Raw genomic sequence first — 16,337 nt, forward strand, 5'->3', positions numbered from 1 at the left:
GGCCAAGCTAAATGTATTTCCTAAATGATGTCGTCGCGGACGAAACTGAAAATAGGCTATATTCATAGAGTTAGATAGAGGACTCATCATAGATATAACCTGTTATAGCATGGATATTGCCATTGAGGGCTGATACTATTTTAAAGTAGTCAATTGGGTGTGGATTTCTATGGGTTGTAGCTTTAGTGGGGCTGCCCAAGATGTCACAAACGCTAAAATTGCACAGATATAAAGATCAGTCCTCTATCTATCTCTATGGCTACAGTCTTTGGGCTCCAACCTGAACTAAGGCAAGAATAATGTTTGTCCACTCATACAGGAGTAATAAAGACTTTTATTTGTATTTATTTCATTTTGATTTAGCAGGGGGTGCTGCAGCACCTTCAGCACCTCTACAAATGTGTTTACATCCCTGTTAGTGAACATTTCTCCTTTGCCAAGACAATCCATCCACCTGACAGGTGTGGCATATCAAGAAGCTGATTAAACACCATGATAATTACACAGGTTCACCTTGTGCTGGGGACAATAAAAGGCCACTCTAAAATGTGCAGTTTTGTCACACAACACAATGCCATAGATGTCTCATATTTTGAGGGAGCGTGCAATTGGCATGCAGACTGCAGGAATGTCCACCAGAGGCTGTTGCCAGAGAATTGAATGTTCATTTCTCTACCATAAACTGCCTCAAATGTCGTTTTAGAGAATTTGGCAGTACGTCCAACCAGCCTCACGATCACAGACCACGTGTAACCACACCAACCCAGAACCTCCACATCTGGCTTCTTCATCTGCGGGATCGTCGTAGGGGAGGGTGCTGAGGAGTATTCATGTTTGTAATAAAGCCCTTTTGTAGGGAAAACTCATTCTGATTGGCTGGGCCTGGCTCCCCAGTGGGTGGGTTTGGCTGCCAAGTGAGTGGACCTAAACCCTCCCAGGCCCAACCATGGCTGCACCCCTGCCCAGTCATGTGATATCCATAGTTTAGGGCCTAATGAATTTATTTCAATTGACTGATTTCCTTATATGAACTGTAACTCAGTAAAATTTTGAAATTGCTGCATGTTGCGTTTATATTTTTGTATACATGGCAGATGAGAATTGTAGGCTATTACCAAGTGCCTTGTCCTCAGGTAGACGCCACATTAGCATAGCCATTAACCTAAACGAAGAAACCATGTTTCAGAGTTGATATATTTGCATCCAGGTATAATTATGTGGGTGAGTCAACATATTTCATATGATTTAATGCATGTTATTAATAAAGTGTGCTCCATTTTGAAGTAGACATTAAAAATACACTTTATTACTTTAAACAAAATGTTGAACCATTTTGAGACTACAGGAAATAGGTTGACTGCTATGTTAAACAACTGCTGTCATGGATTGCCTTGTAGATAGTCTTTTCACTGTAGAAAAACAGGGATATCTAAAGCCAGAGACGGTAGAGAAAGCGAGACCCCACTCCCTAATTTATTTGGATTAGGGAGGGGCCACTCGAGTGGACTACTTATTGCCCCTCCACATGGAGGGGTGCCCCTGGGTGAGACTTCTCACTGGCAAATTCTTTCTGGTCGGGGCAGTGTGGGTGGGGCGAGCAGGATGTGACAATAAGTAAACTCTCTCGAGTGAGCATGCCAGATATTATGGAGGAACTGTGAGCTCACGCAGGGGAAAGCATGCTCACCATATTTGCTAAAGTTGTCCCATGTGATGCGTGCACAGATGCTCCTCCCCTCACCTCCTGTCTTCCTCGTCTCACCTCTGAAACAGCAGCTTAGGTTTCAACCCTTTTGTTATAACCCTGTCAGTACATGCTCCAGGCTACTCTGAATGCAGCAGGAAAATGGTAAGTCAACATGTTTTTATAAAAGTGCAGTGGTGGAATTAGTACTCAATTGTCATACGTGAGTTAAAGTAAAGATACCTTATTAATAGAAAATGACTCAAGTAACAGTGAAAGTCACGCAGTAAAATACTACTTGAGTAAAAGTCAAAGTATTTGGTTTTAAATATACTTACGTATCAAAAGTAAATGGAATTGCTGAAATGTACTTAAATATCAAAAGTAAAAGTACAAGTATAAACCATTTCAAATTTCTTATATCAAGCAAACCAGACGGCACAATTTTATTTTATTTATATTGGCGGATAGCCAGGGGCACACTCAGACATAATTTACAAACGGAGCGTTTGTGTTTAGTGAGTCCGCCAGATCAGAGGCAGTAGGGATGAACAGGGATGTTCTCTTGATAAGTGTGTGAATTGGACCATTTTCCTGTCAAAATGTAACAAGTACTTTTGGGTGTCAGGGAAAATGTATGGAGTAAAAAGTACATTATTTTCTTCAGGAATGTAGTGAAGTAAAAGTTGGCAAAAATATTAATAGTAAAGTACAGATACCCCAAAAAGTACTTTACACCACTGTGAAGTGTCAGGTTAAGATATGTTTTGATGACTGGCAGGTAGGCTAACTCTTATTCAAACTGGGGAAGACTTTAGAACTCACAATGTTGTAAAAAATTGCAATTCCTCTCAGGTAATTTGAACAAGTAAAAATCAAATGGCCCAGATCTCGAATGATGACAGAATGTAAGGAAGTTTAGAAAAATGGTTTTATTTGTTCTTAGCATACATGGAACAATTGTCAAATGTTAATGTTATTTTTGTTAATACTTGCAAACTGTCTGGCAGCCTTCCAGGTACTTTTTTTTTGCGGTTGCGCTGCGAGTCTCAGGAGATTGCAATAATATGTCACATGAATGGGTTTCCTGACGTGATACATACTCCTCCAGGCGTTGTGAGATGTAATGTTCCTATACAGAAAAAGACGATCTGGAGCACCATCTTTCTCTCAATGTAGTTAGCTGTAGGCCTAATCCCCTCAAATTCAAATCTGGACCAGAGCTGTAGGCCTAATCCCCTCAAATTCAAATCTGGATTTCTAAACCAGTTCCACTGCTTTTCTAAAAGTATTCCTCTAATCAGGGACTGATTTAGACCTGGGTCACCAGGTGGTGCCATCAATTATCAGGTTGAACAGAAAACCAGCAGTAGTCCTCGTAGGGTAACATGTGAATACCCCTGGCCCAATTGCTATAGCTACATGTGAGGTTAATAGCTGTGCACATAATCCTAATAGGCCTACCTCTTCATGGACTACATTTGAACATAGTCTTATTTTAGGGCAGGGGTATTCAAATCTTGAAATGGGGCTGTTTTCTCTTCTACCTGATAATTGATTGCACCCACCTGGTGTCCCAGGTCTAAATCAGTCCCTGATAGAGGGGATGAATGAGGGCGATAAGCAATGAAACTGGCTTTGAGGTCCAGATTTTGAATTTGAGGGTTTTAGGGCATGAACAGATTGAATTAAAACATTGTTATTTTAACAATGCTGGTTATGCATCTCTTTGACATTCATCCAACGACACCTTGAATTGCTTTACACACCCTCACCGCAGAAAACTTTTCTCAAGAAATCATGTGACTTATAGTTTGAACGACTCCTGTAACCATGCCCTGCTACAAGCAGGAAACAAGTTATGGACGAACCAGAAATATGACATATCTGTTTGATAGCAACTCTAGGTGTTGACTGTGTGAACTGTCATCTTTTTGACTAACCACATTGGAACATTCTAATCTTTTGGGACATGAACTGGCAGAACAGGTTTAAGCAGCGTATAGTGCCATTGTTTTCAGGAAGGTGTATCCATGGTGACAGGAGGCAGACTAAGGGCAGGGCGGCCACCTGAGGACAATATTCACTTGTCTGTGTCAGATAAATATGCCCTACAATGGCAGAGTGGTAGACTGTCTATAAAAAAAATGAAACTCTACAATTGTTAACTATAATTTCATTAAAAAATGACTGACAAGAAAATGATCAACTAAATCACATGATGATGGTGCACCTTTACAAGTAGTCTATCCTAAATCAACTGATTTATCACACTAGCCTAATACAGCAGCCATCAGCATTATATTATGACAGTATTGAGGCAGTGCTGGACAGATACCTTGATTTGTTAAGACACTCTTATTTATGTGTGTACTGTAGTCTACAGTGATCATTACAGAAGTCCAGTCCATGTTTTCATTTTACTGATAACTACTGTAGTGTAACCTACTAGTGAACATTACTGAAGTCCAGTCCATGTTTTCATTATACTGAAAACTACTGTAGTGTATCCTACTAGTGAACATTACTGGTAGTCCAGTCCATGTTTTCATTATACTGATAACTGACGCACTCAGCATTCCATTACATGCTTTATTCATGCACTAGTTAGATACAGGTGTAGTGAACAATGATGGGAGATTCTCAATTAGAAAAAGTTTGTCCTGTCCTCGACTCCTCCATCTTCCTTTCAACCATAAATTGTAAACCGGTAAGTGGTTGAGGAAAGTGTAAATTGGTAGGTGAATGGAGGAGTTTCTCCCTTAAGATTGAAGCTTATTTACTGCATTTCTATATAATAAAAAAAACGTTAAAACGCTATTTGGAGAACAGCAAGAACAAGTAAACGTTATCATTATTAGTTACTTTTACTTAGCATATTTTTTGCTATGAGCCGCGCTTCCTCAGCATCATCCACTGTCTCAGCAGCCTCCAATTCCTATTGAGCCGACTACGAACTGGGGTAGTTCGTTTCACGTCGGCCTGTGCCACGAGAGGGCGGATTTAGTTGTTTGAGAGAGTGGGGAATATGCTGCTAAAAGGCAAATCCGGTGGACGCGGGAGAACATAACGAACAAACCACTTTTCATGATTCCGCTCCTTCGCAAAGAAGCAGGTGCGATAATAACTCAGTCAGATCAAGAATATAAGCGAAAACTTTATCAACACTGGGAGCAATGCTTAGATGTTGACCTGTATGTATTATGTACTATATATATATATATATCACACACACACTGTATTTGTGTGTGTGCATATATATATACAAACAAAATAATTGTTTTGTGAAGTCCGGACCTCTGCTTCTTCATAGCTAATGAGGCCATGGTAGCTAATCACACAAATAAGGGCACAGGCATAGAAGTTGGCAGAATTTACCCGAAAGTCTACTAAAGTGTGACTTTGTCGTCATGTTTATTGGCTATTTACAACGTTTTGTTTACACGCTAGGTTGTTTTTTAATGTTAGTTTGAGCTTGGGGGTGTCTGTAGCAGAGGAGGCTGGTTGGAGGAGCTATAGGAAGGCGGGCTCATTGTAATGGAATACACGGAACGCGTCAAACGTGGTTTCCATAAATGTGATGTGTTTTTGACTCGTTTTCATCAATGGCATTACAATGAGCCCGTCCTCCTATAGCCCCTCCCACCAACATCCTCTGTTCTGTAGTCACAGCAGGAGTCACGGGTGGTTTTAAAATAGTATTTTGTCCGGCATCTCCCAATCACTGTCAGTAGCATCTCTAGACTAGTTGCCCTCGGTGAGGGCAGAGTTAATGCGTCGTCAGCATGCTTCATTTCGGTTGGCACTTGTATACTCCCTTAAAAGACCTTAGCTTGAGAAACAAGAAAAAAGCGGCAATAATACTGCTAGTCCATTTTGAAACGCCGTAGCCAGTATACACTTCCTCAAAATAGTCAGATTTAATCGAACATAACTCAAGAAATCTGTCATACGTTTGTGCGTAGATCTTAGTCGCGCAATTTTACATCGAACTAAGATGTTTGGTGCAGTATATCACAATGGAAAAAAGTGCATGAAAACGAGTCGCCTCGTTTAAAAAAATAGTGTGCCCGAACAGCCGAAATAAAACATTTCCAATGTCCAAAATAACCAAAAACTTCACAAAATATCGTCATAATACTCTTTCAAACTGTTACAGCTGGGAGGAAAGTATGCGGCCGTCTTTAGCCATTTGAGAGATTAAACCTCAGCTACCTCCACTGCCTGTTGAGCAGACTACGAACTGGGTTGGTTGGTTTCGCGTAAACCTGTGTCCCGATTGGGCGGAGTTAGTTGATTGGCAGAGTGGTGAATGTGCTGACAAAAAGGCAAATCCGGGGATAACGGCGAGCATAACAAAGAAACCACTGTTCACGATTCCACTCCGTTGCAAAGAATCAGGGGCGATTATTTAAATTTATTGTGCATTATATATCACACACACACATATATATATATATACTACTATTACTTGTGGTACTATTATTACTTGTATCTACTACTCTCCTTGTAGCAATAGCAATGTGTTAAACTATGTATGTATGGTGAGAAAATAGCGAGTCAGCTCAAACAAATCCCTCTGTCTGATAACACTGTTCCCCGGCGAATATATGATGTGGCAAAAGACACAGTCAGTTTATTGATTAATCAAAAAAAGTAGAACTATACCTTGATGCAACAAAATAAATGATCACTCATCACCTCCGATGATTTATTGGACATTTCAGGAGGTACAGTATTTTCAAGAGGAGACGCACGAAAACCACCACTCTGGCAGCTACCTGTCATCGGAGCTAAATGACTCACTCCTGGACCTATCCATTGACAGGATCCACCGTGCAGCCCGCTTGATGTATTATGTCTGAAAATGCAGGATAATTCCCAGGATTATCTGAAATCGCATTGGATAAACTGATCACTTTTGCATCGAGCTATCTCTTTTTTCGCACTTACATACATTAAGAACAAGCAACAGTCACGCCTCACGAATGTGGAAGATGTACTACGCTTATCCTGTCAAGCATAAAGGCCAGAATTCAAATGCCGTGTTCCCAGCATCGGGCTCATCCATCTCATTCATTCGAGTGACTATAGATGGATTAAGAATAGGTTTATGTATAGAGAGATTCTGGTTATTACTCATGTAAATTGCCAAATAATAGTGTGAAGTGAAATGCAAACAAATGTCTGTGAATACGTCATGGTAAAGTGTTAGGGATTTCAAAATACGTATAAGGGGGCGTGAGCCAAAACGTTTGTCTGTCCTAACCTGCCACTGCTAATTCACCTAACCAACCACCAGTGGTGGAAAAAGTACCCAATTGTCATACTTGAGTAAAAGTAAAGATACCCTAATAGAAATGGACTCAAGTGAAAGTCACCCAGTAAAATACTACTTGAGTAAAAGTCTAAAAGTATTTGGTTTGAATATACTTGAGAATCAAAAGTAAATGCAATTGCTAAAGTATACTTCTTAAGTATCAAAAGTAAAAGTATAAATTATTTCAAATTCCTTATATTAAGCAAACCAGAAGGCACCATTTTATTTACAGATAGCCAGGGGCGCGCTCCAAAACTCTGACAACATGTGTCCCACAAGCGCATTTGTTTCCTTGTTTCCTCAACTACCCTCCACAATTACCTTTAACCGTTTTCAAAAGGAGAGGGGAGGACAGAGAAGAGGACGAGAGGAGTTGAGCAGAACCATCAGTTTTGCCACCAATGCGCCTTATAGGACACATCACTGCACTCTCCTACTCTGTAAACTGGTCATCTCTGTATACCTGTCTCAAGACCCACTGGTTGATGCTTATTTATAAAACCCTCGTAGGCCTCACTCCCCCCTATCTGAGATATCTACTGCAGCCCTCATCCTCCACATACAACACCCATTTTGCCAGACACGTTATGTTAAAGGTACCCAAAGCACACAGATTCATGCGTCACTCCTCTTTTCAGTTCGCTGCAGCTAGCAACTGGAACGAGCTGAAAAAAAACACTAAAACTGGACAGTTTTATCTCAATCTCTTCATTCAAAGACTCAATCATGGACACTCTTACTGACAGTTGTGGCTGCTTTGTGTGATGCATTGTTGTCTCTACCTTCTTGCCCTTTGTGCTGCTGTTGTCTGTGTTCAATAATGTTTGTACCATGTTTTGTTCTGCTACCATGTTGTGCTGTTTGCATGCTGTGTGGCTACCATGTTGTTGTCATGTTGCTACTGTAACGGATGTGAAATGGCTAGCTATTTAGCGGTCGTGCGCGCTAATAGCGTTTCAATCGGTTACGTCACTCGCTTTGAGACCTTGAAGTAGTGGTTCCCCTTGCTCTGCAAGGGCTGCGGCTTTTGTGGAGCGATGGGTAACGACGCTTCGTGGGTGACTGTTGATGATGTGTGCAGAGGGTCCCTGGTTTGCGCCCGGGTCGGGGCGAGGGGACGGACGTAAAGTTATACTGTTACACTACCATGCTGTGTTATCATGTGTTGCTGCCATGCTATGCTGTTGTTGTCTTGGATCTCTCCTTATGTAGTGTTGTGGTATTTCTCTTGTCGTGATGTGTGTTTTGGAGGCATTTTGCCTTTTGGTAGGCCGTCACTGTAAATAAGAATTTGTTCTTGACTGACTTGCCTAGTTAAATAAAAAAATTATTGGGAATATCTCAATGCATGTATCTCTACAATGCTTTTGGGTAAAGTTCAAAAAATGATATCAGATGCCCAACGTCCATTCTTATAACAATAAGATTATACACCAGGTAACAATGTGTATTGTACTTTTTACCAATAGCATTTGTCACAAAATGGTTCTAGAAGGTCAGCAGTGTTTTTGTGTCTAAATTGTTGTATCAATATCTTATTTTTTATTTGTTCTATTTACAGATTGATATTGGACTAGACCAGTCCTCCTCAGGATTGTGAGACCTCCTCTCTGAGAGTTATAATGAGTTATCAGGGGACTGAGGGTGGAGCCATCCATAAAGAAAGACAGAAGGATGGGTCACCATACAAGGAACTTGATGAGACCACGGACCCTGATATGAAGAGGTGGGTGTGTCCAATTAAGCATGTTTCCAATTCAGTTATTAGGATGAATGTTTATTATATTTATTAGTAATTAGAGGTATTATTAGCAAGGTATGGTAATAGATTTTTAAAAATGTTGTGGGTCGTCAATCTGTTTTGGAATGCATTTCAAATTCGACTGTATGCTGTCGTCTAATGGTGGAACTCAGTTTCCCCTAATTAATCCTCAGTATGCACTGCAGTCTTTCATTTCCATCAAACTAATACTCTCTTTGTTCACCATATCACTATCAGAAAAGTTCTCAGTTCTCAGCTAAGTTCTCAGCTAAATCTGAGCTACAAATATTCCCTGTTCACAGTGTCCATGTGCATAAGACAGAATTTCCTACACCCAGCTGGGAGTCCACTAGAACACTGGAGAGTGACGGAGAACTAAGGTGTTCTAATTATAATTAGTTGTGTATCTGATGTTTTTTTCTTGATTACCTCACAATTCACAGTTGAGTCACAGTTTTTTTTTAATGTTTTATTAAAAATGTGAGTACCTTTTTTTTAATGTTCACAGCATTTTGAAGAATCTCCATCCACGTTCAGTTAGTCATATGTCTACGAGTGTCCAGAGCGCCCAGTCAGGGAATTCAAGCATAGACCTAAGTGATGATGGAGACCAAATCAGAGATGAAAGGTAAACCAGTACAACCTATGCAGAGCTGTATGACATAGTATACCTATATATATAACATGTATGACATAGTAGACCTATATATAACATGTATGACATAGTAGGTCTGTATATAACATGTAGGTCTATATATAACATGTATGACATACTGTAGTAGACCTATATATAACATGTATGACATAGTAGATCTATATATAGCATGTATGACATAGTAGACCTATGTATAACATGTATGACATATTAGACCTGTATTTAACATGCATGACATAGTAGACCTCTATGTAACATGCATGACATAGTAGACCTGTATTTAACATGTATGACATAGTAGACCTGTATTTAACATGCATGACATGGTAGACCTCTATGTAACATGTATAACACGTGCGGCTGTTTAATGTACAGTAAGTTTGATTGAATTGTGGGACTTTATTTTACTGCTTGCAGGACCAACCTGGAGAGACCAATGTCACCAACCCCCAGTTATCTATCAATGAAGAGTGACACATCTATGTCTACCTCACTTTTCTTCGAGGGAGACTTACCTCAAAAACAGGAGTGAGATGATACATTTTGTTTATGGCATTTTATACAATTTGATGTAATTAATTAACTGTTGTTGATTGTAATAGGCTATATTTGACTATGGACATAGCTGTGGGAAGTAGGGGGTTGTGGAGGTGCTGCAGCACACCATGATAAATTGAAATATTTCCAAAATTATAAATAATTTCCCCCAAAATTGTATTACTTTTGTCTGAACAGACAAATACAATCAGAATGTTTTAAATCTTTATTTTACAATCTGTACAAACTATGAGAATAGAAAGGTTCAGAACGTTTGTAAACATCACAGCACAGTTAAAAATATAAGGCAAATAGAAATCAAAACTGGATGGTGTTCATTGATAGATTGGAGGGGTTGAGGGTAGCTGAAAGGAATATATATTTTTAATATAACTATTGTAAAATATACTATGTTCGTAAAATGTATATAGTATGTATAAGCTGGAAGTATTTGTATTTTTTATGGATCCCCATTAGTTCCTACCAAGACAGCAGCTACTCTTCTTGGGGTCCATCAAAATGAAGGCAGTTAGAAGCCTAAGTGTTGTTGTCCATTAGTTTACTCCAATTAGGGAACGGGTGGTAGGGTTAGGGGAACATAAAAAAATATATCTATATTTAAAAAATATATATTACCCCAAAAATATATGAGGGATTGGAAATTATGTAGACAATGGAAGCTACAATCTCTCTGCAATATTACAAACGATCTACCCCCTAAATAAAAAAATGAAACCATTAAAAATACTACACTAGAGAGCATAATTTAGCCACAGAGGATCAAAAGCTTAAAAAAATAGCTTCTAAAAAAATGAAGACATGTAGCTAGCTAGCTAAACAATGAACCATAATACCAGCTCATGACGTTACTACCATGCATGAATCTGCAGGTAGTTAACCAACCAGGTTCAATGTTAGCTGGCTAACCTTAGGCTATAACTGGTTAAGCAAATAGCTCTGAGATACAAATATTAAGATCATACACGTAACGTTAGCTAGCGAGCCAGCCAGCTAACATTAGCTAGCTAACAGTATAAAATGAAACCACTTTCTCCAAATTAGATAATATTTGAATTAGTGTAATATCTGAAAATGTATCAAGCTAGACTATCTCACCTGTATACATTGATGGACGCGTCTCCTGTCAGATGCCATGGTTGCCCTTAGTTTGAAGATGTAATCCGGAGACAGGTGTTTTCTCCATCTCCTATCATACTCGAATTCCACTGATTTCAAAACGCGGTCCTCCAGAAAGTGGAGAGCATACACATAATGTTAGCTAGCTAACGGTACACTTTAACTTGACATTAGGCTTATGCAGTTTTGCTACGTGAAAAATAAAATGTCCGAGAGGATTACCTAGACGTACTGACCAGCTCAAATAGACAGAAGCTTGCAATATGACAGACCAATCCAAACTCATCTCTCGCCATGTCCAGCCCACTCATTATCTCAGCCAATCATGGCTAGCGGGAAGGTTGCTCGCTTTTTCTGTGGCTAAACCATCTAGGCTCGTAATTTAACACTTTTTTTCGTTAATAAATTTGTTATTAAGGCACATGAAAGTTCACATGTTTGAGAAGGCATTTTTGCCACAAAAAAATATACTTTATTTTCAAACGGCTCTCCTGTGAAGTAGTGACCCGCGATATACGTCTAGTTTCCTGAGACGAGTCACATATTCAAACCTTGTCTCTGATTTGTAAGCACATTTAAATCAGGACTGAGACTAGACCACTCAGGAACACTCAACACCACTTGGAAAGCCATTCTAGTGTGTATTTGGAATATCAACTTGTGTTATTGTCTCGCTGAAAATAAAACTCAATCCCAAGATTAAGATTTCAGAAGACTGAATTCGGTTTTCCTCTAACATTTTATCTGGGCTTTGTGCCTTTCATATTTCTTCTGATCCTAACAAACTCCCAAGTTGCTGCCTGTGACAAACATACCCATAGCATGATGCTGCCACCACAATACTTAAACACAAAGGGATCAACAATATTGCATTCACTCCATATTACTGGCCTGTGTGACAAAGTGAAAAGAAGGAACCCTGTGTGAAAAAGGCTGTTAAGTAATACTATAAGGTAACACGGCAAAAACATGTACTTTTTGTCCTAAATAAAAAAATACAGGGTCAAATCCAATACAACACAACAGAGTGAAAACCTCTCAATTTTTAAATATTGTGGTGGCAGCATCATGTTATGGGTTAATCGTGTAGATTCTCCTCTAAGAATGGTCCAAACCTCATGTCTCTATCATAATCCATTAAAAAGTTATTGAAGTTTTAAACCTTGTAGGATGGGCAGATTTGGGTGGCTAAGTCAATGGAGGCCAGGGTAAAAAAAAGGGTAAAAAACATGGTAGAGAATATTAGAATTAAGTCTTACTGACTTCCTCACCGTTGAACATGTAATCTTTCTTCTCGAATCCGGAGGGCATTAAACAATATAAAGTAAGATAGATAAAGATTTTGAGGACATGACATGTATTATTTTTATATTTTAGTACACGCTTTTCATATTAATTAGAAATTCCTGTTATTTTTCAAAGATTTCTCACAAAACCAGCGTATCTCTGTGAAATGTCAACGGCGCACTGAGCGCACAGCAGGCTTTTCATTTTCAAAGCTTTTTACATTTAATTCAGATTGTGTCATGTTAATTTTGCTTTTTGCAACCCGCGGAAGCAACCAGATGACCACCACAACATGTAAAATCCTAAAAACTTGCTAAGTATAAGCGGCAGTGCTCTGACAGCAGAGGTCGGTGCTTATTTTAAGGTTATCCTGTCTGACTCTGGGGTTCCGCTAGCGGAACTCCTCCCACATTCCACTGAAAAGCCAGAGCGCGAAATTCAAAAGATATTTTTTTGAAATATTTAACTTTCACATATTAACAAGTCCAATACAGCAAATGAAAGATACACATCTTGTGAATCCAGCCAACATGTCCGATTTTTTAAATGTTTTACAGCGAAAACACCACGTATATTTATGTTAGCTCACCACCAAATACAAAAAAGGACAGACATTTTTCACAGCACAGGTGGCATGCACAAAACCAACATAACTAACCAAGATCCAACCAAACTAACCAAGAAACAACTTCATCAGATGACAGTCCTATAACATGTTACACAATAAATCTATGTTTTGTTCGAAAAATGTGCATATTTGAGGTATAAATCAGTTTTACATTGCAGCTACCATCACAGCTACCGTCAAAAATAGCACCGACGCAGCCAGAGTAATTATAGAGACCAATGTGAAATACCTAAATACTCATCATAAAACATTTCTGAAAAATCGATGGTGTACAGCAAATTAAAGACAAACATCTTGTGAATCCAGCCAATATTTCAGATGTTTTAAGTGTTTTACAGCGAAAACACAATATATCATTATATTAGCTTACTACAATAGCCTACCATACTACCGCATTCATTCATCAAGGCACGTTAGCGATAGCAATAGGCACTTTAGCGTTAGCGAATAAACCAGCAAAATATATTAATTTTCATTAACCTTCATAAACCTTCACCAGATGACAGTCCTATAACATCAGGTTATACATACACTTATGTTTTGTTCGAAAATGTGCATATTTAGAGCTGAAATCAGTGGTTATACATTGTGCTAACGTAGCATCTTTTTCCCAGAATGTGCGGATATTTCTATTAGACTCTCACCTATTCTGACCAAATAACTATTCATAACCTTTACTAAAAAATACATGTTGTATAGGAAATGATAGATACACTAGGTCTTAATGCAATCGCCGTGTTAGAATTCTAAAAATAACTTCATTACGACATAAGGCTTACGTTATGGCGAGAGAGTGCCCAAAACCTGGGCGCAAAACTAATAGTTCACAAGTTCGACAGATATATGAAATAGCATCATAAAATGGGTCCTACTTTTGATGAGCTTCCATCAGAATGTTGTACAAGGGGTCCTTCGTCCAGAACAATCGTTGTTTGGTTTTAGAACGTCCTTTTTCCCTCTTGAATTAGCAAGCACACTAGCCAAGTGGCGCGAAGCTCTCCTTCCTGAACAAAGGCACACAACGCAACACGCCTAACGTCCCGAAAAATTTTCAATAATCTAATAAAACTATATTGAAAAAACATACTTTACGATGATATTGTCACATGTATCAAATAAAATCAAAGCCGGAGATATTAGTCGTCTATAACGACAGCTTTTCAGAAGGCAATCCCAGGTCCCTCCTGGCGCTTTCCAGAAAACAGGAAATGTGTGACACGTCATGCCAAGAGGTTTAATTCCACCTCAGACCAAGATAAACACTCCATTTCTTCTCTCACTGCCTATTGACATCTAGTGGAAGGTGTATGACGTGCATGTATCGTCATAAATCTCAAGCCCATTTATAGGCAGGCCCTAGAACAGAGCATCGTTTTCAGATTTTCCACTTCCTGATCAGGAAGTTTGCTGCCAAATGAGTTCTGTTTTACTCACAGAGATAATTCAAACGGTTTTAGAAACTAGAGAGTGTTTTCTATCCAATAGTAATAATAATATGCATATTGTACGAGCAAGAATTGAGTACAAGGCCGTTTAAATTGGGCACGATTTTCCCCCAAAGTGAAAACAGCGCCCTCTGTCCTCAACAGGTTAAAGTGGCAATTTTAGCATGTAAATCTTGGTGGGGCAAATGGTAGATGCATTCCAGCAAAGCCACTACACTACACAACACAACACTAAACAATACATGAATTGCACTATAACTGTGACAAACGGTGCCGGCAAACTGTTAGGGCCTACATAAAGCTGTCAGCAGAGTCCCAACAGCAGTCCCAACACCTTACCACTGCTACACCTGGCTACCAGCTGAGCCTTGTCTGACAGACTCATTTACTGCCTTTAAAAAAAACATAGCTGATATGGCTGACTTGCCTAAAGACATGTGGGTTCTGCTGACAATTGAGATGTACAAACTATGCCATAACGGGACTACGAGCGGATAAGAGGCAATCTGTAATTTCGTTTAAGACATTAATGAGCGAGCTAGGATGGATGTAGTCAATATAACTTGTTTGTTCAGCACTTCTGAAATGTACTACGACAGAATTCAGAATTCTTACAGTGTACTCCTGTACACCAACCCAGAACTGTAGGATAAATAAAGGGGGCATATAAGCAGACAAGGAAAGTTCTTACAATATTTGATGATGACGATTCTCTTAAACAGGCTATAGGCTAAATGTGCACCACCAAGTCAGAACAGTAGGCTAAGTTATGAGGTGAAAAGGGAGCAAATTATTAGGGTGAGGCACATGGGTTGCTAACAGCTTACTACACAACACCCACGTAGTATTACTTTCTTAGCTACAGTATACATATCTCCCTGGCATATTACATCATTTATGCAGCAGCATTTAAGACATTTTTGGACTCAACTTGTTGTGCTGTGCTCACTTGAACAGGAAGGTGGTGTGGAGGTCCTTTTTGTGAGCTGTAGAAAGAGGCCCGAAATCCTGACTTGGAATTCAGAGTTGGATGACCGCTCAAAATTATTTTCCGTATTTTCCCAGTCGAATCTAGTTTTATCCGAGTTCCCAGTTGTCTTGAACTCACTGAAGTCTTTCCTGGCCTATGGTGTTACCCTCTGTTTTCATGATATCCAATTGGTAGTTACGATCTTGTCTCATCGCTGCAATTCCCCTATGGGCTCGGCGAAGGTCGAGAGCCAAGCCGCACTGCTTATTGACACACTACTCGCTTAACACCAAAGCCAGCCGCACCAATCTGTCGGAGAAACACTGTTGAACTGATCAAATCAAATCAATCAAATTTTATTGGTCACATTCACATGGTTAACAGATGTTATTGCAAGTGTAGCGAAATGCTTATGTTTTTAAATCCGACAGTGCAGCAGTATCTAACAGGTAATATCTAACAATTCCACAACAAAACCTAATACACACAATCTAGTAAAGGAATGGGATAAGAATATATAAATATAACATGTATAGATGAGCAGTGACAGAGCGGCTAAGATGCAATAGATAGTAGAGAATAGTATACAGAATAGTAATACAGTATATACATATGAGATAAGTAATGCGAGATATGTAAACATTTTTAAAGTGGTATTATTATTAAAGTGGCCAATGATATCAAGTCTGTAGGTAGGCAGCCGTCTCTCTGTGCTAGTGATGTCTGTTTAACAATCTGATGGCCTTGAGATAGAAGCTGTTTTTCAATACTTCTGTCCCAGCTTTGATGCACCTGTACTGACCTCGCCTTCTGGATGGTAGCGGGGTGAACAGGCAGTGGCTCGGGTGGTTATTGTCCTTGATTATCTTTTTTTGCCTTCCTGTGACATCGGGTGTTGTAGGTGTCCTGGAG

At 39.3% G+C, this 16,337-nt stretch overlaps 1 protein-coding gene across 1 annotated transcript in view; it reads left to right on the forward strand.

The window, feature by feature from the left end:
* The first annotated feature begins 1,771 nt into the window (after positions 1 to 1,771).
* The window catches only part of LOC129841356 (interferon-induced very large GTPase 1-like), a 46,668-nt gene continuing 32,102 nt past the window's right edge, over positions 1,772 to 16,337 (forward strand). Inside the window, exons 1-5 of the mRNA XM_055909595.1 lie at positions 1,772 to 1,849; positions 8,566 to 8,730; positions 9,069 to 9,146; positions 9,275 to 9,394; positions 9,839 to 9,949. Coding sequence (XP_055765570.1) covers positions 8,627 to 8,730; positions 9,069 to 9,146; positions 9,275 to 9,394; positions 9,839 to 9,949 — 413 coding nt within the window. The 5' untranslated portion in view covers positions 1,772 to 1,849; positions 8,566 to 8,626. The remainder of the gene's footprint in view (positions 1,850 to 8,565; positions 8,731 to 9,068; positions 9,147 to 9,274; positions 9,395 to 9,838; positions 9,950 to 16,337) is intronic.

The sequence above is a fragment of the Salvelinus fontinalis genome, chromosome 42 (assembly GCF_029448725.1).
Source record: "Salvelinus fontinalis isolate EN_2023a chromosome 42, ASM2944872v1, whole genome shotgun sequence".
In the NCBI taxonomy this organism is placed as follows: Eukaryota; Metazoa; Chordata; class Actinopteri; order Salmoniformes; family Salmonidae; genus Salvelinus; species Salvelinus fontinalis.